Genomic DNA, 24299 nt, shown 5'->3' with positions numbered 1-24299 from the left:
ATAAGATCACTATCTCGTACACCTGGAACTAATACATGTCAACTATACTTCAATTAAAAAAATAAACAAACTCCCTATCATATACTGTTCTATGAGATTCTTCATTTTCAGCTTTCATTAAACCACAACTGGCCTGGCAAACTTGACAAACCAAGTGTCTTTCACCAGCCTATTTCTTGTAGCTTAGTGTGGAAGTGAGCTGAATGATGGCAACTTGAAAGATTTAAAATGCTCCATTTTAAAAAGTTTTTCAAAAAAATAAATAAAAGTTTTTCATTTAAAAGCACATTTCTGGTAAGATTATGGGTAATGCTTTTTTTCCCTGTTGGTTTTCCAAATTCTTTAAATGACTTATTATAATTTAAAAAATTGTATGTTAGAGGGCGCCTGGGTGGCTCAGTTGGTTAGGCGACTGCCTTCGGCTCGGGTCATGATCCTGGAGTCCCTGGATCGAGTCCCACATTCCCACATCAGGCTCCCTGCTCGGCGGGGAGTCTGCTTCTCCCTCTGACCCTCCCCCCTCTCATGTGCTCTCTCTCTCATTCTCTCTCTCTCAAATAAATAAATAAAATCTTTTAATAAATAAATAAATAAAAATAAAAAATTGTATGTTAGAATAAAATCGCCCTGCCATAAAAAGAATTCTCCCCTCAATAACAAAAGAAAAGAATTCTGACAGTCACATTTGTTCATAGATGCTATAATGAGATTGTTTAGCATCATTTTTTCTTTTTTAAAAGTTTTTTTTTTTTTTAAGATTTTATTTATTTATTTGACAGAGAGAGTGTGCACACAAGCAGGGGGAGCTGCAGGCAGAGGAAGAGGGAGAAGCAGTCTCCCCACTGAGCAGGGAACCCGACACGGGGCTCGATCCCAAGACCCCGGGATCACGACCTGAGCCAAAGGCAGACACTTAACTGACTAAGCCACCCCGACGCCCCACCCCCCACCCTGCCTTTTTAAAGTTTTTATTTAAATGCCAGTTAGTTAGTTAACATACAGTAAAACATTAGTTTCAGGTCTACAATTTAGTGATTCAATACTTCCATACGACACCCAGTGCTCATCAGATGCTTAGCATCTTTTAAGGAAATCCTGTGAGATTTAAGTATCTCCAAATAATAAAATGTTAGTAGCATGATTAAAATATCTCCAAATTAATAAAATACTAGTTTGAACCACTGAAAAAGACTCTTTAAAAGCCTTTAATAAAAAAGCAAGTTGACTAGAGGTAAAATCCAAAGTTTAATTACTACCTTCAAAGAAGAAAGAAAGTGAAATGAGTTTATAGGAAGTTATTTAATTAGCATCTTTTAAGGTTAAATCTTTTATTTTTTTAAAGATTTTATTTTTAAGTAATCTATATACCCAGTGTGAGGCTCAAACCCATAACCCAAGATCAAGAACCATATACTCCACTGATGGAACCAGCGAGGCATCCCAAGGCTAAATCTTTTATTTATTTATTTATTTATTTTTAAGATTTTATTTATTTATTTGACAGAGAGAGACACAGCGAGAGAGGGAACACAAGCAGAGGGAGTGGCAGAGGGAGAAGCAGGCTTCCCGCCAAGCAGGGAGCCCGATGGCGGGGTTCGATCCCAGGACCCTGGGATCAGGACCCGAGCCAAAGGCAGATGCTTAACGACTGAGCCACCCAGGCGCCCCAAGGCTAAATCTTTTAAACTTTGGTTGTCACTAATATGAGAACAGAGTAATTATATAGCACAGTGATCAACAATGTGAGCTCTGAAGTCCAATTATCTGGGTCCAAATTTTAGCTTCTACCACTTATTGTATCTGCGAATTTGGGCAGGTTGCTTCTGTAAACTTTAGTTTCCTCATTGTAAAACAGGGAGAACAATAATGTCAGTGTTATTTTAAGGGTTAAGTGAGATGATTCCTAATTTTCTTTCTCATACCACATAAATTTATCATGTTGCAAAATGCAGTGAAACAGCTAAGACGCACAGTGTGACCCAGTTCAGCTACAATGTAGGTGCACCATGACTCCATTCTGTATAGCAATGAATATTGCCACTTTGGGATTGATTTCAAAGTGAGAGCTACCTTTGTTCCCTAACACCATGTTATTAACTTTTTAGTAAGTCTCCTTTTGGTATGTTTTTTCTATAAACCAAATCAATATTTTCTATAATCTATCCTTTTTTTTTTTTTAAGATTTTATTTATTTATTTGACAGAGAGAAAGACACAGCGAGAGAGGGAACATAAGCAGGGGGAGTGAGAGAGGGAGAAGCAGGGTTCCCGCAGAGCAGGGAGCCCGATGCGGGGCTCTATCCCAGGACCCTGGGATCAGGACCTGAGCCGAAGGCAGCCACTTAACCAACTGAGCCACCCAGGCGCCCCTGTATATATATTCTTAATTCTAAGGAAGTCAGAACATTAAATAATCATTACTTGAAAAGCATGTACACAGAAGGAACATCCCACACAATGACAGATTATTTGGCAGACTACTCATTAAGATAGTTTTTCTTAGATTAGCAGCCCAGGCTAAACACAACAGAATCCCCAAAGATAAGTTTATGTACTTTCACTCACTTCACCTGAAATTTAATTTAGATGGAAAAAAAGCATTTGCATTGAAAGTAAAATTTGGGGTACATTCAATTTCCATTTGAACTTAATATTTCTTCCCATTTCTCTGTCAATATTGAACACTAAGTAGAACCCACTTGTTAAAAATCCAGCTAATACGCTAATATGAACAGTTCTGCAAGATCAAATTAAATTTATTTTAACATCTAGCCTTGAGGAAATAATACTTTTCAACCTATTTGCTTTCTTTATTGGATTTTAGTATCAACAGACACACAGTTAATATAGAGAGCAACTTTCCAATTTATTAATTTCTACATATAATTAAATCAATTCCTATATTATAAAAAAATGAATGTCAGTGCTATACTAGGGGTGTAACTCCTTATAAAGCAAGCACGAATGTGGCATCAAACTTACTTTTCCAAAGAAGCCTTTGAAGAACTTCCTTTCCTGGAGGAACAGGGGGACAAGTCGAGCGCTATTATTGTATGGGCTAAATGTCCCAGGGTTTCACACCAATAAGCACATACCGAAGTTGGGTAAAGGGCAAAGTAGGAGAGGGAGAGGGAGTGAGAGTTTTAAAGAGTTATCCATACCAGGAGTGACAGGGAAAAAGGAAGGGTGCATGAAAATGCAGGGAAACATACTGTATGGCCTAAGAATCCATGGAAAGAGAAGAAATCAGAACCTGTACCCATGCAGAACAACTAGTTAGTTTAGTATTCTCTATTTACTTTTGAAACAGAGATTATCCAAATTTGGCAGCAGAGAAAAGGATTAAGACATATTGGTTTGGTGAGATTTGTATTTTAAATTTCCTAATAGTGAGTAGTAAATACATTTTTCAATTTCCATACACACTTTTCAATTTAAAAATCAGTGGTCTACTATATGGAAGTCATCAATTAAAAAAACAGTCCACATTTGAATAACCACATAAAAAATGCAACACATAAAATTAAGAGTATGCAGCAAGAATCTTTGTCAGACTTTTTCTTACTAAGTTCAAGATGTCACTTAAAGAATCCTTACTCATCCACTGGGATCAATTTGTAAGTATGTGTATGTGTGGACTGATCAATTCCACAACAATCATGGGGAAATAATAGATACGTTCTATTCCAAACACAGAATAAATCGTCTTTAAAGAACACAAAGCTAATGCTTTCACTGCAGATGAAAAATATATCTGAGAACCAAACAACATCTGTGAACCACAAATGAAATTTTAAAAATAGGGTTTTGTTTTCTTTTAAAATGCTAGTTTTAGAATAAAGAAACTTGCATTGACAGTTATAAGTATACAACTCTCAGACTATGTAGATAAGAGAGACAGCTATCTATGGTTCCAGCACCAATTCTGAAGCATGTAGAAACTTTGAAAGCTGGCCACCATTTAAGATCAGAAGAACTTACGCAAAGTAGGTGGGTTCTAACCCAAGCTATCTTAACTTTACATTTCCTAACTTTGGTTGAACTATTTAAGTTTTTATAATCAGTTTTTCCTAACTTTGAACTTTTTAAGTTTTTATAATCAGTTTTTAGTGTTGGATAAATGTCTAGGAAAAAGACAACTGTACTGAAATTTTACTCTTTCAATTTATAAAGTCATTCACTACTCTCAAACACTGAAGAGTTTGTTTCCTCCCCAAGTTTTGAGAATCACCAACAGCATCAAATATTTCCAAAAAATGTTTTGAACTTAAGATGGAAAAACAATAAATTGGGGTAGTTATTGCAATAAGACTAAGTTTATTTCTACTGCCAAGTTTGGTGACCCTAGTTTTGTTAGACTGTGAGTGACCATCAGCTTTTAAAGATGCAGCCAAAGTTAAAAGATTCACCATTCTTGAGGGACAGGGACGTGAGGAAAGAGATCTGTTAATATTTAGTTCAGCTCCCAGAAAAGCTCTTGTTAAACATGTAGTTTGCCCTCTTTTCATAAAAGACCTCAGTTGTTAATGAAAAAAGTTGACGTGCAAAATGCATTAAAAGATAGTTATTAGAGAGTATTAGTGCTTTTAAAAAAAACAAGTTATGATTCTTTTACCTGCTAAAACAAGAACATATATTAAAGCAAATATATCAAATAGTGAATAAAAAACCAACATATTAGAAACTGTCAGTATAATGAAACTAGTCTAAAACCAAGACAGAGAGGGAGAGACATTTAGAGACAATGGGAAGAAAAGACCTTTTAAAAGGAAGAACATCTTGGACCAGTGTCAAGCAAGATAACCAAAGGCCCGAAACACTTTTTACAAAACAGACTGATAAATGACATTACTACTCACCCTGCAACTATGTCAATAAAGGCACTGAAAATGGGCAATAGTTGTTTCTGTCATTTATCCTATATGATCCAAGTCCCAACGTGGCTAATTTGTGCACTTATGTCACAAAGTAAATGAGCTGAAAATAGCTGTAACTAACTTTATCATACAAAGTAAAAAGAATTTAAACATATTTATGCTCTGAGAATCAGGTTTAAAACTTAATCTTAAAAAAAAAGGTGATCTTGTTTAGTTATAACATCTTTTCATTTGAGAATATTAATTACACAGTAACTTCTAGTTGAAGTTAAAGTGATCCTAAATTGTAAGGGACTACTTTGAGAATAAATAAGAACTATACTTGCAAATTATCCGGCTTCTTCAATTATTCACAAATTTAAAAAGCTCCAGAATGTCACATTTTTAGTTCAAACGTCATTCAAGTGATAGGTTTAAGATGTTTGTTTTGCTGCTTAACTTGTATATCTGAGCTACATAATTCTTTAAATTTTAAAACTCTGGCAGTCCAACTAAGTTCCAAAAACATGTTATTTCTTCTTTAATCTGTAATCTTGTACACTTCTACATTTGCTTCCATTTATTTGAAACTCTAAGGAAGGAGACATAGCTTTGGCACAATATAAGCATCTGGTACAGCAGATAATAAATGTTTGTTAGGTGAATATTTGTTTGGTAAGGGGGGAGGCAACCAGAAATTTCTGCACAGTAAAAATATGAAAAGACAAAAATCTCAAATATTTGTGGACTAATATGGTCTGAGAAGAATAACATCCTGAAGACTTCTAACTTTCTGCAAACTTCTCAGTATAGCTTTAGAAAGAGTATTTATAGGAGAAAGTTTCATTGAGTACAATAAACAGGAAACTGACCTGTTACCCCAAAATTCAAGCTTGCTTTTTAAATACATGTTTGCCTATGTGAAATTATACACAACATTTGCCAAGTCTCTTGGATAGCATTAGTCTGAAAAATTTTAAAGAACTTCTTGAATGAAAAGTTCAGAAGTAGTCAATTCCCCTCAAAGTTCAAAGTTCAAAAGTATGTCCAGAAAAGCAATCAACATAAATAAAACTTCATATTAGTCATAAATGACCATAGGGAAATAAGGATCATTTAGAGATATACAAAGGGTTTCATAAACTTTAAAACATTAAATGTAAGATATGGTTATGATAATTGTTATGAGATTTGATTTGACCATACTGAGGACTGAACTGTTTTCTGTATATTCTGGAAATAATTTTGGGTGGCTACTATGTGCCAGACACTGTTCCAGGCACAGGCATTATTTTTTAAATGGCAATATGGTTCTATTTATGGTGAAAATAAAACTTATTAAATTTTATTATCTAAACAGTCTTATACCTCAAATAATGTTTATAAGTTTATAATCTTCATGGTTAAAAAATAAAAAGGTAAAAAAATTCAGTCAATTAAAAAAATTATTTTTTTAAGTTTATTTATTTACATAAGTAATTTCTACACTCAACATGAGGCTCGAACCCATGACCCCAAGATCAAGAGTCACATGCATTTCTGACTGAGCCTGCCAGGTGTCCCTAAAAAAATTAGTTTTAAAACTAAATGGTGAATAGTGGTTATCTCTGTGATTACAAAAAAAATTTATGTACTGTTTTTATTCATTTGTATTGTACACAATGAACTTATACTATCTATATAATGAAGAGATGCTTCTATACTAGTTAAGAGGACTCACTGCTCATTAAACAACTAAATACCATTTCTTAATATCTTCTGTGCAAGTTAAAACCACCCCTAGTTTTCCCTTATTTAGAGAGTGAACATGAAGCCATACTCTGAATTAAAGACTTTCTAAAGGCTCATTCCACAATGACCTTCTACCTGTAAGTCATGTAAGTTATAAGATTTTGATAACTACTGCAGTTATTGTAGTTTGTTTCAGTTCTTTTTAGTCTATTCACTGATTTGCCTGTTGTTTTCAGTCATTAGTATTATGTTTAAATATTCTTTAATAACTAGTAGGACAAATCACTGTATTACTTTTAAAATTTTCTAAGCTAAACTTACTCTTCTAGTGAACTTAGAATTATTCTGTTAAAGAAGAGACTGAATTTATGTTTCTTGGAAAATTACACTGTCTTGAAGCTGTATTTTTTTTTTTTTTAAAGATTTTATTTATTTATTTGACAGAGAGAGACATAGCGAGAGAGGGAACACAAGCAGGGGGAGGGGGAGAGGGAGAAGCAGACTCTCCGCTGAGCAGGGAGCCTGATGTGGGACTCGATCCCAGGACTCCAGGATCACGACCTGAGCCGAAGGCAGTCGCTTAACCGACTGAGCCACCCAGGCGCCCTCTTGAGGCTGTATTTAACTGGAGAATATATTCAGGTAGACATGGCAAGTCTATAAATTATAGCTTCACATACCATAATAGATGAAAATAAGTCCCTTTAACATTAATGATGACTGGCTAGGATTATACATTATACTAGGATTTAACATTAATGATGATCTATACATCATGTATGTATAGATGTATGTATGTATATGTATGTGTACATGCTTCTACATATAAATCACTTATGTAAATAAAGTACATATACATATGTATATGTACGTGTACATGTTTCTACATATAAATTACTTATGTAAATAAATAAACTTAAAAAAATAATTTTTTTAATTGACTGAATTTTTTTACCTTTTTATTTTTTTAACCATGAAGATTATAAACTTATAAACATTATTTGAGGTATAAGACTGTTTAGATAATAAAATTTAATAAGTTTTATTTTCACCATAAATAGAAACCATATTGCCATTTAGGAAGGGCTTCAATCATTTAAGAATTTAAATGACCAAAATCTGAGGTAAATGGTATGTATGTATGTATGTATATGTATGTGTACATGTTTCTACATATTGGTTTATTTTTTTAGTTCCTTGCATACTATAATCAGTTCTTCTTTTCCTCCTTTCCCTTCTACAACAGATTCACAGACATTTGCTCCAAAATGTAATACACTTCTCTAAGTTGGTTGCTTCTTTAATCTTGTACCTTTTATATTGAGGGATTATAGATGAGAGGTCATATAAAATGTACCAAGAAGCAGAAAAGTTTTGATTAAGCAAACTGAGGGAAAAAAAAAAAAAGCGCTCATTAGTAGCCAAACTTGTGGCAGCCTACCATACCAGCAAACCCAAAGCAAACAAGTATTTAATGCTCTCTGGGGCAAGGACATGCAGAAGTAATGGTTAAAGCTTTCATAGCAAAGGGGGGAAAAGGCCACACATTGGAGAGAAGGAAGGTTGTGAAGAGGACTGTCAGAGTTTATGAGACATTCTTCAAACCTATCCAAAATATGATATTAACACTTTTATGTGAACCTTTATGAACTGTGAATCCATTCTCTCCTTTTATTAAATACACAAGAATGTGCCTAGGATTTATTCTATGGTAAAACAGGCAAAGAAAACATTATTTATCCTGGAAAAGGACTTTCCATTTCAAGTATGCTGAAGTTTGTGCAAAAAGCAGGGGAAATACACTATTTATGTTAGAGGGGTGTACAGAAGGAAACTGAAGAATAGTAGTCAAGACAGTAAGCCCTCTCCCAACTGTAAACCTCACTAGCCATCATCACAGATAACTCTTCTACTGTTTCTTACAGTAAATTTAACATCAGTAATTTATAACCCAGTTATCAGAGTTAAGACGCTAATTGTAACAGTTTTCTCTTCGTTTTAGAATATTATTCACCTGTAAGATTTCATACCACTTGTTTCATACGGGTTCTGAATCAAAAGTACCTTTTAGATAATGTCTGGCCTAAACTGACAAAGTTGGTCTTTATAATTTACACCTTGGGATGGATAACATGATGTTCTTTATTAGACAGCCCACATCTTTTGCCTTAAGAGAAACACGGGTCTTATTGGATAGTGAATCACTAAAATTTACTGAGCAAAACCTCTTAAGAAAATATTTCAGTATATAGATCAACAGTGGCAACCATCAAATACATACAGCTTTCAATCTTTTTACAGCATCTTCACAGATGTGCATTCCTCTTGACTCATCAACTTCTACATGGCCAAGGTACTGTAGAAAGAAGAAAAAAGGGTTATTGCTATGCTTATTGAATAGCTACTATATGGTAGGTATTAGTTGGAAGAAAACTGAATATTGAAATTTCTGCACTCAAGAAACTTCCACTGTATAAGAATTAAGATGTTACTTTACTTACCCTCAGTGTCCTCATAGGAAAAAGAGTCAGAATAAATGTCTCAAAGAATTGTTGTAGAGAAGTGAAAAAGTACATGGTAGGCACTAAATGTTACCTAAATTTATTGGATCTGAACATAATAGCCTGTGCTAGACACAGTTACTATATCTCTGAACACAAAAATTATCCTAAAACAACTGTATGTATACATATGTAAATATGTATACACACATATTGAAAAAGGCACAAATAAAAGTAACAGTTATTCAAAGGCTGAAGAGATCACATACTCCTTTTATCGGGAGCACATAAGAGCAGGGCAGAGAACTAAAAAACAAATTTTAAGAAGGCAATACATTTAAGCTTTAAAAGATGTGTAGGATTTGAAGAGGCAAAAATTGAAAGGTTGGGAAACTAGGTAGAGAGAATTTAACAAAAGTTATAGGTGTGGAATAGCGTAACTATATATCACCAAGTATTCCTGTTTGGCTAGGATATGAGGTATGTACAGCTGAGGAATTTGAATGCTGGAGTCAATGGAGAGTTAATAAAGCATTTATTTATTTTATTTTTTTGCAACATAGTAATGCAATTCAAATTGTACTTTAGTATGGGAATAGTCTTGGCTAAGATAAAGCAGAAGGGATGGTGAAAATATTACAAAAGTGCTCTCTTTTAAAAGGAAATTTATGGTCTGGTTCTGGATACAATTGAGTAGACCACTCTTCCCTGTCCTGCCCATTGAATGAAACCATAAAACCTGAACAGAACGCATGGAGCACCTATTTCAAGTCTCTTTTGTAAAGAGTAGAAAAGATGAGTCCGAGAATACTAGGATCCAAGGTATTTCTGAACTGGAAGGGAGTTACCTCCCACTCTGTTCCTCCATTTTCCCCCTTCCCCTTTTTGATACTTCCAACTTGAACTTAACACAGCCAGAAATCCAAAAGTGTGTGCTGTGGCAAAGAAAGAACTCTGGGAAAAGCACTCTAGCTGTGGCTCAAGTATTAGATAAGGAAACGCCTTATCCTCAGAGAGAGTATAGGAATCTCCCTTCGTTTTATTTATCTCTTTTCATTGACCTCTCACACCCCAGCTCCCCAAGATATCCTGTGCTAGTGGTATCAATGGAAACCTGCAAGAGTCTGAGAGAGGGGAACTTTCCTCTTGGTATAGTGAAATCGTGATTCCAGGAAGATGGGACCAAGGCCCTTTCTGCTTCTTTCCCCTCTTTGTATATCTCCCATCATTTGACCCTGCATGGAGGTGAAATGGTGCGAACTCATGGTACAGTAGACTAACAAAAGCCCCAGGAAACGCAGGCATAGAGAGTTTAAGTAACTTGTCCAAGGTCATTCAGCTAGTGAACACTCAAACCCAAGCAGCTTGACCCAGAACACTCTTATAATGCTTACACGGAATTTTTCATTTTTACTCAAATCTTTCCAATACTGAGTAAGTGCATAAAACCAATGAATTAAATCAATTTAGGAAAGTACTCAACTTCAGGTAACAAAATACTTGAGGCATCAATCATGAAGATCATAAACTAAGACCAAAAATGTCTAAAGAATTGTAACAGCTGTAATTTTGAATGATTATTATATAAACAGGAAGAATGCTCACTTTTTAGCGAATCAAATAATGTACTATATATATAGTTCTAAGTTGAAAGAATATAATCTCTTTAGGGCAAATCTGAATATTATGAAATCCAATAAGAAAAATATTCACATATTCTATTTTGGATTCTCATATATAATGAATCTGTCTACAAATTTTACACTTTCTATCTAGATCCACATTTAGTTATATTCTTTGGTTTTACAGATGATAAACAGTGGTAAAGTAATGTTTTCTCAAACTCAACATCACTGACTCCATTATAGATATGGAGTATACATAAGAACCTAAAATTTTGGAGAATTTCTAAACTACTACATTAAAAATAATAATGTTTCATATCAATAAGGATGCTGATAGCAAATTTTCACCAGTGTACCTTTGTCTGGCTCACTATAGGATAGTTTTAACACAGATTCCATATTAGTCATCTTTGCTTATCTTTTTTCTATTAAATTAGAAAAATTTTATTTTATTTATTTATTTAAGATTTTATTTATTTTTCTGACAGAGACACAGCGAGAGAGGGAACACAAGCAGGGGGAGCAGAAGAGGGAGAAGCAGGCCTCCCGTGTAGCGGGGAGCCCGATGCAGGGCTCAATCCCAGAACCCCAGGATCATGGCCCAAGCTGAAGGCAGATGCTTAACAACTGAGCCACCTAGGCGCCCCAGGAAAATTTTAACTCTGGGTGCCTGGGTGGCTCAGTTGGTTAAGCGACTGCCTTTGGCTCAGGTCATGACCCTGGGGTCCCATGATGAGTCCTGCATTGGGCTCCCTGCTCAGCAGGGAGTCTGCTTCTCCCTCTGACCCTCCCCCCTCTCATACTCTCTCTAATAAATAAATAAATCTTTTTTTTTAAAGATTTTATTTATTTATTTAACAGAGAGAGACATAGTGAGAGCAGGAAGAAAAGCAGGGGGAGTGGGAGAGGGAGAAGCAGGCTTCCCGCGGAGCAGGGAGCCCGATGTGGGACTCGATCCCAGGACCCTGGGATCATGACCTGAGCCGAAGGCAGACGCTTAACGACTGAGCCACCCAGGCGCCCTCTAATAAATAAATAAATCTTAAAAAATGTTTTAACTCAAGATTATAGGCTATCAGAAATGTCAAGTGTTTGGTAGTTCTGTCAACTGTTCTAGATTTTCAGATTGATTTCGCACTCAGAAATAATAGAGTACTCCCTCACTGAAGGCTGCTTTTCATCATTCAGTCAGATGCTACAGTGACAGGTATATTACACTCAAATTCTGGAAAGCTCTATTTTTCAGCTTAGAAGATAATGATGAATGGATGTTTAAATACCTCTTTGGATGAATTAAGCTCTAAAAAGGACTTCTTTATGTTTTGTTGATATTTTGACCTTTTTCAAAGGCCAAAAATATATTTTTAATTTCTTGGTCCAATAAGAAAATAAAGCAGTGGATAACAGTAAAACCTGCATTACTGTTCTGACATTTTAAGAAATTCTGACATCTCATTCTTAGCACCTTATCATATATACTGTTAAGTTCTTTTAGTCTGTGGTTTTTTTTACTCTATCCTTAATCACTGACTTGAAATGCCATGTATATATTATTAAAAATTACATTATCCTGGACATTCTATTTTGTTCTACTGTTATTCCTATTTTGACACCATAACATGCTATTTTTTTTTTTAGATTTTTATTTATTTGACAGAGAGAGAGACAGCGAGAGAGGGAACACAAGCAGGGGGAGTGGGAAAGGGAGAAGCAGGCTTCCCGCTGAGCAGGGAGCCGATGTGGGGCTAGATCCCAGGACCCTGGGATCATGACCCGAGCCGAAGGCAGGCGCCCAACGACTGAGCCACCCAGGCACCCCCATAACATGCTATTTTTGATCATTGTAGTTTAAGAATGTTTTAATATGTTTTGGCATGATCACTTTCACTAATTTTTCTTCTACAGAACTTCCCTGGTTATTTCCTGCCTTTAATCTTTGGTATTAACTTTGAAATAATTCTGTTCATATTTGAGAGAGGGTGAGCGAGTGAGCATGCACAAGTGGAGTGGAGGGACAGAGGGAGAGGGAGAAGCGGACTACCCACTGAGCAAGAAGCCTGACTCGGGGCTCAATCCCAGGACCCTGGGATCATGACCTGAGCCAAAGATGGACACTTAACTGAATGAGCCACTCAGGTGCCCCAAACACTTGGTGTTTTTGTTTTTGTTTTTTTATTTTATTGTGTTATGTTAGTCACCATACATCACTGGTTTTTGATGTGGTGATCCACGATCCATTGAATCCTTGGTGTTTTAATTAAGACTGCCTTAAGTTCACTAGTTGAGAAAACTTGGCATTATGAAACTGAGCTATTCCATCTAACAATATTTATTCAAGTCTTTTATATCTCTTAAGTTTTATGGTAGCCTTCAAATACACTCCTGTACATTTCTTTCTAGATTAGTAAGTGTATTCCCTAGCACTGCACCATTTAACATTCCCATCAAAATGTATGAGGGTTTCAATCCCCACATGCTCAACAGAACTTTATTTTTTTTCTCTTTTTAAATTATACCATCCTAACAGGTGTAAAGTAGTTATCTTATGATTTTGATTTGCATGCTCCTAATGACTAATGATACTGAGCATCTATCTTTTCACATGCTAATGGGCAATTTGTATATCTTCCTTGGAGAAATGTCAATTCACATCCTTGCTCATTTTTTTCATCTGACCTATTTATGTTTATTTTATTTTTTAAGTTCTTATTTAAATTCCAGTTAGTAGTGTAATATTAGTTTCAGGTGTACAATAGAGTGATGCAACACTTCTATACATCGCCCAGTGCTCATCACAAGAAATGATTTCCTTGACCCTCTTCATTCCTTAACCCTCTTCACCCATTTAGCCCATCCCCCCACCCACTTCCCCTCTGATAACTATCAGTTTGTTCTGTATAGTTAAGAGTTTGTTTCTTAGTTTGCCTCTTTTTTCCCCTTTGCTTGTTTCTTAGATTCCACATTTAAGTGAAATCGTACGGCATTTGTCTTTCCTTACTTATTTCACTTAGCATTATACACTCTAGATCCACGTTATTGCAAATGGCAAGATTTCATTATTTTTTATGGCTGTGTAATATTCCATGTATATATATACACACCACATCTTCTTTATCCATTCATCAATCGATGGAAACCTGTGTTGCTTCCATAATTTGAATATTGTAGATAATACTGCTATATAAACATCAGGGTGCATGTATCCCTCTGAATTAGTATTTTCGTATTCTTTCGGTAAATACCTAGTAGTGCAATTGCTAGATCGCAGGGTAATGCTATTTTTAACTTTCTGAAGAACCTCCATACTGTTGTCCAGAGTGGCTGTGCCAGTTTACATTCCCACCAACCCTGCAAGAGGGTTCCCCTTTCTCCACATCCTTGCCAATACCTGTTGTTCCTTGTGTTGTTGATTTTAGCCATTCTGACAGGCGTGAGGTGATACCTCATTGTAGTCTGGATTTGATTTACATTTCCCTGATGAAAAGTGATGCTGATCATCTTTTCATGTGTCTGTTGGCCATGTGTATGTCTTCTTTGGAAAAAATGTCCAATCATGTCTTCTGCCTATTTTTTAATTAGATAATTTGGTTTTTTTGGGTGTTAAGTTCTTTTTAGATTTTGGATACTAACCCTTTATCAGATATGTCATTTGCAAATATCTTCTCCCATTCCATAGGTTGCCTTTTAGTTTTGTTGACTGTTTCCTTTGTTGTGCAGAAGCTTTTTATTTTGATGTAGTCCCAATAGTTTTTGTTTTTGTTTCCCTTGCCTCAGGAGACCTACCTAGAAAGAATGTGCTATGGCCAATTTCAAAGAAGTTACCACCTGTGTTCTCTTCTAGGATTTTTATGGTTTCAGGTCTCACATTTAGGTCTTTAATTCATTTTGAATTTATTTTTGTATATGGTGTAAGAAAAGTGGTCTAGTTTCATTCTTTTGCACATTGCTGTCCAGTTTTCTCAACACCATTTGTTGAAGAGACTGTCTTTTTCCCATTGGATATTCTTTCCTGCTTTGTTGAAGATTAAATGACTATAGAGGGGTAGGTTCATTTCTGGGTTTTCTATTCTATTCCACTGATACGTGTCTATTTTTTTGTGCCAATACCATACTGTTTTGATTACTACAGTTTTGTAATATAACTTGAAGTCTGGAATTGTGAGGCCTCCCTCTTTGTTTTTCTTTTTTAAGACTGCTTTGGCTATTTGGGGTTCCATATAAATCTTAGGATTGTTTGTTCTAGCTCTGTGAAAAATGCTGTTGGTATTTTGATAGAGATTGCATTAAGCGTGTAGAATGTTTGGGTGCTATAGACTTTTTTTTTTTTTTTTTTTTTGACAGAGAGAGACACAGCGAGAGAGGGAACACAAGCAGGGGGAGTGGGAGAGGGAGAAGCAGACTCCCCGTGGAGCAGGAAGCCCGATGCGGGGCTCGATCCCAGGACCCTGGGATCACGACCTGAGCCGAAGGCAGATGCTTAACCATCTGAGCCACCCAGGCGCCCCGCTATAGATATTTTTTTAAAAAATATTTTATTTATTTATTTTGACAGAGAGAGAGACAGCGAGAGAGTGAACACAAGCAGAGGGAGTGGGAGAGGGAGAAGCAGGCTTCCCACTGAGCAGGGAGCCCGACATGGGGCTCGATCCCAGGACCCTGGGATCATGGCCTGAGCTGAAGGCAGACGCTTAACGACTGAGGCACCCAGGCGCCCCGGTACTACAGATAACAATATTTGTTCTCCCAACCCATGAGAATGAAATGTCTTTCCATTTCTTTGTGTCGTTTTCAATTTCTTTCATCAGTGTTTTATAGTTTTCAGAGTAGAGGTCTTTCACCTCTCTGGTTAGGTTTATTCCTAGGTATTGATTTAAATGAAATCCTCCTCCTCTCTCCTCCTGGAGCTCTCATGAGGCCTGTTAGTACTATGGGCCTCTTTAATTTGTTCATCTGTTTCCTCATCTCTTTTTCGGATCTTCTCTTTATCACCTTGTGCTGCACTCTGGGTAACTTCACTGAATCTATCTTCCAGGTTACCAACTCTCTTTTCAACAAATCTAATCCACCATTGTATCTATCTACTAAATTCAATTGCAGTGACAGTATTTTTCATTTTTAGAAGCTTAGATTTGATTCTTTGTCAGATCTATCTATTCCTTCTTTTTCACTGTCTTATTTTTGACTTATGGTTTGAATTCATTAATGTCTCTAATGATTTTATATATACATATTTTATAGTGTCCTCTATAGTCTATTAATTCAAGTTCTTACAGTGCTAATCTTCTTGTCCTTTACTGTATAACTCTTATTGTATCTGCTGATCACTTCCACATATGATTTATAACTTTTTTTAAAATTGTAAATTAATCTTTACTGAAGCTCAACTTTTCTGGAAAAAATCCATGCATTCTGGATTACGGAGTGGTTATACATTTGCTTCTAAAAGGTACCACAGGTGGGGCACCTGGGTGGCTCAGTCGTTAAGCGTCTGCCTTGGGCTCGGGTCATGATCCCAGGGTCCTGGGATTGAGCCTCACATCGGGATCCCTGCTCAGCGGAGAATCTGCTTTTCCCTCTGCCTGCCACTCCCACTGCTGTGTACTCTCTCTCTCTATCAAATAAATAAATAAATAAAATCTTAAAAAAGAAAAAAAAAAAGGTACCACAGGTGTATTAGTAGCTTAAGACCTACAGTATATTAATTTGAGGATTCTTACACCATGCAGGTTATAGCATATGAAGTCCAGATCCACGATTTCAATTTTTGATGGGAGACTCCTTTTTTTCACCCAGGGTCAGAGCAGAGGCAAACTTCTATTTTTTAAATTTTTGGTTTTTTTGTTTTTGTTGGTTGGTTTTTTGTTGTTGTTTGTTTTGTTTTTTTGCTTTTTCTTCTAGTTCTCTATTTCACTGATTATAAAACCCATTGAAAGTTCTGGCTCTATGCTGGGTTCTCAGTTCTAATGCTCTGCTTTTTGAGTCCAGGATCTTCAGAATGAATGTTAAAACAAAGGCTCTAGCTCATAAATCTTCTATCTCCTAGGCTGTGCCATGCCAGCATGATTCCTGCCTTGCTTTCAAATTCCCTCTTAATTTCTGGTAACTGGAGAGATCTGTCTTTATTGAAAGCTCAGCTGTGCTTTGAGAGAAAAAAGTTGTTTAAAAATATATCCAGCATCTCTAGGTATTCACTGTCTTATTTTTGACTTATGGTTTGGAGTATTTCTAGGTTAGCTTAATCTACATTTTGCCAAAATCAGAAGCCCTATAATATTTCCCAACAAAACTTACTGGTATTTCTATGTATTGATTTTAGTATATCTTATTAAGTAGTGAAAATACTGATGTTTCCTATCATTTTAAATAGTTTTTTTTGGTGGTTCTCTAGGTTTTTCAGAGAGAAAACATCTCTAGGTTTTTCAGAGAACAAGACAAAAAAAAAACCAGGCTGTCTTGAATTCCCACTTTTATAGCTTTTATTTTCTTATCCAAAGGCACTTATCACCATTTCTAAATGAGTGTTGAATAACAGTGCTACTTAAGAGCAACCTCATCATCCTCCCAAATTCAATGTAAATGTTTCACTCTGCATGACTCTGGGACAGTTTTTTACTCATTTAAAGAATGTGTTATGCTATTCCTATTTAGCTAAGAAGATTTACCGGGATTGAACGATATTCTAAACTTTTTTAAAAAATCAGATGTAATCCACATCACATAAAATTAACCATTGTAAAGTGAATAATTCAGGGGCACCTCAGTGGTACAGTCAGTTAAGCATCCAATTCTTGGTTTTGGCTCAGGTCTTGATCTCAGGGTCATGGAATCAAGCCCTGTGTTGGACTCTGAGCTCAGTGCAAAGTCTGCTTAAGTTTCTCTCTTCCTCTCTCTCTGCCCCTCTCGCTGCCTTCTCTTTCTCTAAAATAAGTCTTTTTAAAAAAATTTTAGGGCACCTGGGTGGCTCAGTTGGTTAAGCGTCTGCCTTCAGCTCAGGTCATGATCCCAGAGTCCTCGGATTCTTCTCCCTCTGCCTCTGCCCGCCACCCCCCCAACCCCGGTCTGTCTCTCATGAATAAATAAATAAAATCTTTAAAAAAATTTTTAAGTGAATAATTCAGTGGCACTTGGTACATTTAAAATTTTGTGCAATCACCACCTTTATCTAGTTCCAAAACATTTTCTTCACACCAAAAGAAAAACCTGTGCCCATTAAGCATTTGCTACCCGTAGCTGCACTTCCCCAAAGTGCAGCTTAACAACCAATAACCTGCATTCTGTCTTTATGGATTTACCTATTCTGGATATTTCATGGAAATGAAATCATACAACATGTGACCTTTTGTGTCTGGCATATTTCACTTAGCATATCATTTTCAAGGTTCACCACACTGTAGTATGTACCATAGTTTTTATGTCGATTCTTCCAATGAGGGATATTTGGGCTGTTTCTACCTTTTGGCAACTATGAATAGTGGTGCTATAAACACATATGTACACATATTTGAGTTTTCAATTCTTCGGGGCATATAACTAGCAGCAGAACTGGCTGAGTCATATGATAATTCTATGTTTAGCTTTTTGAGGAACCACCAAACTGCCTTCCACAGAAACTGAACCATTCTACATTCCCATTGGTGATGCATAAGGGTTCTAGATCCCCTGCATTCTTACCAATACTTTCCATTTTTTTGTTTAAGTAGAGCCATCCAAAGTGGGTGTGATGTGGTACTTCACTGTGGTTTTGAAAGGTATTTCCCTAATGACTAATGATGTTGAATATCTTTTCATGTATTTGTTGGTCATTTGTACATCTTCTTTAGAGAAATTTCTATTCCAGTCCTTTGCCCATTTTTAAATCAGGTGTGTGTGTGTGTGTGTGTGTGTGTATAAAAAAAACATACATATATAGGGGCGCCTGGGTGGCTCAGTTGTTAAGCGTCTGCCTTCAGCTCAGGTCATGGTCCCAGGGTCCTGGGATCGAGCCCTGCATTGGGCTCCCTGCTCAGCGGGAAGCCTGCTTCTCTCTCTCCCACTCCCCCTGCTTGTGTTCCCTCTCTCGCTGTGTCTCTCTGTCAAATAAAAACAAAAAAAATACATACATAAAAATCTATTTCCTGGATACTAGATTTATCAGACATGTGATTTGAAAATATTTTCTCCCATTCTGTAGTTGTCTTTCTACTTCCTTGGTAACTTCCTTTGGTGTACAAAAATTTCAAATTTTAATTAGATCCAGTTTATCTATTTTTTCTTTTGTTCCTCATGGTTTTGGTGTCATATCTTTTTTTTTTAAAGATTTTTTTTTATTTATTTATTTGAGAGAGAGAGTGAGAGAGAGAAAGAGCACAAGACGGGGGAGCGGGAGAGGGAGAAGCAGACTCCCTACCGAGCAGGGAGCCCGATGCGGGACTCGATCCCGGGACTCCAGGATCATGACCTGAGCCGAAGGCAGTCGCTTAACCAACTGAGCCACCCAGGCGCCCTTGGTGTCATATCTAAGAATCTACTGCCAGATCCAAGGTCATGATAATTTACCCCTCTTTTCTTCTAAGAATTTTATGGTTCTTATTCTTATATTCTTATGTTAACTTTTAAGTGAATTTTCTGTATATAGCGTAAGGTAGGGGTCTGGCTTCATTTTTTTTTTTTTCCTATGTGGAAATCAAGTTGTTCCATCACCATTTGGTGAAGAGACTATTCTTTACCCACTGAATGGTCTTGGCACCCTTGTCAAAAATCAGTTGGTCACAGACGTACAGGTTCACTTCTGTACTCTCAATTCTATTACATTGTTCTACACATCCATCCTTATGCCAATACTACACTATTTCGATTACTATAGATTTGTACTAAGTTCTGAAATCAAGAAGTGTCAGTCCTTCAACTTTGCTTTCATTACAGTGACAAAGTCTTTTTCTTCTCAGGTCCATCAATGTGATGAACTATATCAAATTTCCTAATACTAAATCATTTATGGAATCCTGAGTTAAACCCTATTTCGGTCTTTATACTTTTAGATTCCATTTGTTCTATTTTTCTGCCTACTTTTTTCATCTATATTCATAAGTGCAATTGGTCTATGGTTTTCTTTTTGTTTTGTCTATCTTTGTTATAGCAGGATTCTGTTAATGCCATAAAAAAATCTGGAAACCATTCTTTCCTTCCCCCTCCCCACCCACATATGCTCTTGTATAGTTAAACAGCATAAGAATTATACCTTAAAAAAAAAAATTATTCTTTGAGGTTTTTAAAGAGCCAACCTGTGAAACCATCCATAATCTGTCTTTTGGGGGAAACAGTGTTGGGGTTTTAAAAACTCTCTCCGGGTGCCTGGGTAGTGCAGTTGGTTAAGTGTCTAACTCTTGGTTTTGGCTCAGGTCATGATCTCAGGGTCCTGGGATCAAGCCCTACGTCAGGCTCCATGCTCTGTGTGGAGTCTGCTTGACATTCTCTCCCTCTCCTTCTGCCCCTCATGCTTGTGCTCTCTCTCTCAAATAAATAAATAAAAAATAACAATAATAAAAGAAGAAAGTAGGGTCTTATGGTCTCTGGGTTACCTATAGTTGCCAAGATATGAATATAGGTTTCAAAGTGTTTGCAAGGGATTTTATTCTATCATTTTGATCAATTCAACTGGTCACTTATGGGTATTTATGCCAGCAAAAAAACAAAAACAAAACAAGTTGGGGAGACTTAATGGAAGGAAAAGAACAAAAGTATCTCCTGTACAGACTGACCTCTTAGCTGCATAATCTATTTTGGAAATCAGTGTTGTGCTTTCCTAGACGATGAGAAAAACATGCCCACTGAAATAAACATTATTAAAGAGGTCTCTTTTCTTCTCTAAGACACTATCTCACTGAAGAACTGCAGCTGATTTATGCTTTAATGGCTAAAATATTTGACACTAGGACTTCTTTTGTCTGTATGCCTTTTCCAAACTCCCTCTGAGTAAGGGACTTTTATTCACAAAAATGCACTTTAGAAAAACTAGTGTGTGGAATTTCATTCTTGGATGAATTAAGTCATTTTTCATTTTCTTGAAAAAATTATTTAAAAAGTAGATTCCCCCCTTGTTTTGGTAATGTAGACCATGAGAAGATATGCACAGCTCCGATGTGAGAGAACAGACAGTCAACAGTTCCCAACATTAGCAAAAAATGACATCATAATCAACTAATAAGAAGGTGTAAGGCATATTATCAGATATATATAACCTGTATTATATTGCAAATATAGGATGCAGAAGTGTAGAACATGATATCAAAACTTGTTTGGGGGCCTTTAATCAAAGAGGAGTAGTTAAGTCAAATTATAATAGATTGCTTTTATGTATAAATTTGGAGTACAATAACATTTGAATAAGTCATCTGACCTAAGTATATATATTAAATCTAATCACAGCAGTTTAAAGCTGGAAAGAACTTAAAGAGATTCAAAACCTTCACCTTTCAAATGTGGCACTAGGTGTCAAAAAAGTTAAGTGATTTGCACAAAGTCATATAACTAATAAATTAACAGAGCCAGGAATAGAACTTTGATTTTTTTCACTTCTAGATCTTTCTTCTTTCAACTATCTATCTTCTTTTCACTATCTCATATTACTTCTGCAACTCTCCTATTTAAGTAATGGTTTATAGTTTACTGGTCTTACATATTAACAATGTTATTCTTCTTTAAAAAAAAAAGGTTGATCAAATAGGAACAGTCATCCATTTTGGTAACGTTGCTTATGGCTCAATATTTCTTTCATAAATGAAATTACCCCGATTTTCTGGTTAAACTATACCACTGCTAACCAAGCAGTAGATATGGGGGATTTTGCTTTATAGAAATATTACAGCTGATAAGTAAAGAAAGGATGAGAGAATTAAAGTATCACCATTTTGCAACCCTTAATGAATTAATAATCCCAGGCAATGATCATGAATGGCTATAGTCATCACAAATAGATAATCAGCTATTGTGTTGTGTGTCTTCTGATTAGTACACACCACCAATGAGGTATTCCTACGGGGGGGGGGGAGCGGAGACGGAGGGAATCAAAGCTAAATCTGATCAAGTCTTTAAAAACCAATTCACAAGAATTACAGGAAACAGAGAAACATGTTAAAAAGAATGAATTTTTGGCATTTTCAATTTGCGGAAGAGTAAAGAATTAGAATTCCAGACCAACCAGAGGAATAGGTTCCAGTGAACACCAAAGTATCTCAGTTTAACCATCTGAGCCACCCAGGCGCCCCAAAGTATCTCAGTTTAAACACAAGAAAAGAATGCCCGCAAAGCAGAAGTAAAGCAGAAGTAGACAGAGCCTTGCTAAAACTGTAATCCAGCCTCAGTTCTGTTAACACAAAATCTAACAGACAATATGAGAAAGGAAAATTACAGTCCATTCTGACTCAAAAGCATAGTTGTGAAATTTCTGAACAAAATATTAGCAAAGAGAATCCAGAAATATACTCAATAAACTCAACTTGATCAGTATCTATAATCATCATCATCTTTCACAATAGCCACTTAACTGATCTCTCTCCTTCCACCCATCAGTATCTATCATTATCAAGTTGAGTTTATTCCAGGAATGTAAGGTTAGCTGACTATTCAAAAACTCAAGTATAATTTACCACCTAACAGAATTAAAGATAAAAATTATGTAATCATCTCAAAATTTAGTTTCCATTCATAATTTTAATAATTTTTAACCAAGAACAGAAGGGAACTTGTTTAATCTGATGAACTGTGGTAAGATTGAGAATGAGGCAAGAATTCTTATCACCAATTCTTTTTTTTTTTTTTTAAAGATTTTTATTTATTTATTTGAGAGAGAATGATATAGAGAGCATGAGAGGGGGAAGGGTCAGAGGGAGAAGCAGACTCCCTGCTGAGCAGGGGCCCGATGCGGGACTTGATCCCGGGACTCCAGGATCATGACCCGAGCCGAAGGCAGTCGCTTAACCAACTGAGCCACCCAGGCGCCCCTTATCACCAATTCTACCCAAAGTTATAAACATCAGTCTCTCACCAATGCAATGAAGGGACATACATACATACAAGTATAAGGATTAGAATATAAGAAATACAACAATAATTATTCATAGATTATATAATTGTATTAGTAGAAAACCCAAAAGAATATACAAATAAATTACTAGAATAAGTGAGTTTAGCAAGGATACTAGATATAATTTCAACATACAAAAGTCAACTGTATCATTTTGCAATATATACAAATACCATTATGTTGTACACCTGAAACTAATATAATGTCATATGTCAATTATACCTCAATTTTTAAAAAGTCAATTGTATTTCTATAGCAGCAATATGAAGAAAATGAAATTTTAAAAAAAGTTACCGTTTATAACAGAATCAAAATTAAATGCTGGATATTATCCTTCATTCATGAATCTACTCTTCTACCAACAGTCTTTCCCAAAATAATATATGGCAAGTCTACCCTTCCAATTGCTCAGATCAAAAACCTTGGCCTATCCTTGACTTCTCTTTTTCTTGATTGACATTCACAAATTTAATCCATCAATAAATATTATCAGCTCTATCTATAAAATACATCTAGAATCTGACCCCTCTTACCACTTCTACTACCATCACCCTGATGGAAGCCATCATCATCTTTCACAATAGTCACTTAACTGATCTCTCTGCTTCCACCCTTGCTCTTCTCTACAATTGATTCTCAGCACAAGAATCAGAGTAATCCTTTAAAAATATAATTTATATAAAGTCATTCCTCTGCTCAAAATTCTCCAATGGCTTCCCATTTTACTCTAAATAAAAGCCAAAGTCCTTAAAAGAGTCTATAAGGCCCTATACCTCAAAGGGTATAGGTTTCTCAAAGGGTAGCATTTAAGAATTATATGGAGGCATTTTTGATAACAATGACTTGGAAAATTACTCCTAGGTAGTATGCACAGATGATATCCTGCTTCCTGTATGACATCTGAATGCGCTACTGGACATTTAGGATGGATAAAAAACTTGTCATATTTAGATTAGACTCTAACTCCATTTTACACATATACACACACAATTAGGGTTAGGGTTAGACTAATAGTTCACTTAATATGTTAGGGGTGGGAGGTAGAAAAAAGGAGGTAGGTAATTCTTTTACATCTTATAATATTTCTTCTACACGAATGAGTCTTTTTATATTTTTAGTTTTTTGGGGAGTCAGTTTTGGTCATTTATATAACCTAAGAGTATTACCAATTTTATCCATGTTTTCAAGTTTATTTGCATAGAATCTTAATTTTTAAAATTTCATTGGTATCTGTATTTTCCCACTTTACTTTTTATCCTGTGCATCTGTGTTTTTTTTCTTGATAAAGTACATTTAGCAACTTCTCATTTGGCATTAACACTGTGCACCAAAATCTTCTGAAATTACAGATTATACTTGTTATATGGTAGGTAAACCACTGGATTAGGACCTAGCCTATTAGAAATACTGAAATAGTAAGAGCTCTACTTTCTGTACCATGGTTATTTGGTTATATGCAAAATAAGAAAAGCCTGTGTGATATTGTGATTTACAAGAAATACAGATTTGGGCATTCAGATGACCAC

The 24299-nt window shown here is 35.8% G+C and overlaps 1 protein-coding gene across 3 annotated transcripts in view; it reads right to left on the bottom strand.

Annotated features, from left to right (window-relative positions):
- NUMB (NUMB endocytic adaptor protein) overlaps window positions 1-24299 on the bottom strand; it is a 194182-nt gene that overhangs the window by 32638 nt on the left and 137245 nt on the right. For 2 of the 3 annotated variants that reach the window (XM_044918347.1, XM_021679778.2), the window contains one exon: window positions 8868-8942. In XM_044918347.1, the coding sequence (XP_044774282.1) occupies window positions 8868-8942 (75 nt within the window). Of the gene's footprint in view, window positions 1-2981; window positions 3015-8867; window positions 8943-24299 lie in introns of all 3 variants that reach the window. The other variant, XM_021679777.1, reaches the window with a different exon arrangement.

Source organism: Neomonachus schauinslandi, chromosome 9 (genome assembly GCF_002201575.2).
Source record: "Neomonachus schauinslandi chromosome 9, ASM220157v2, whole genome shotgun sequence".
NCBI lineage: Eukaryota > Metazoa > Chordata > Mammalia > Carnivora > Phocidae > Neomonachus > Neomonachus schauinslandi.
This window is presented reverse-complemented; position numbering and strand designations above follow the sequence as displayed.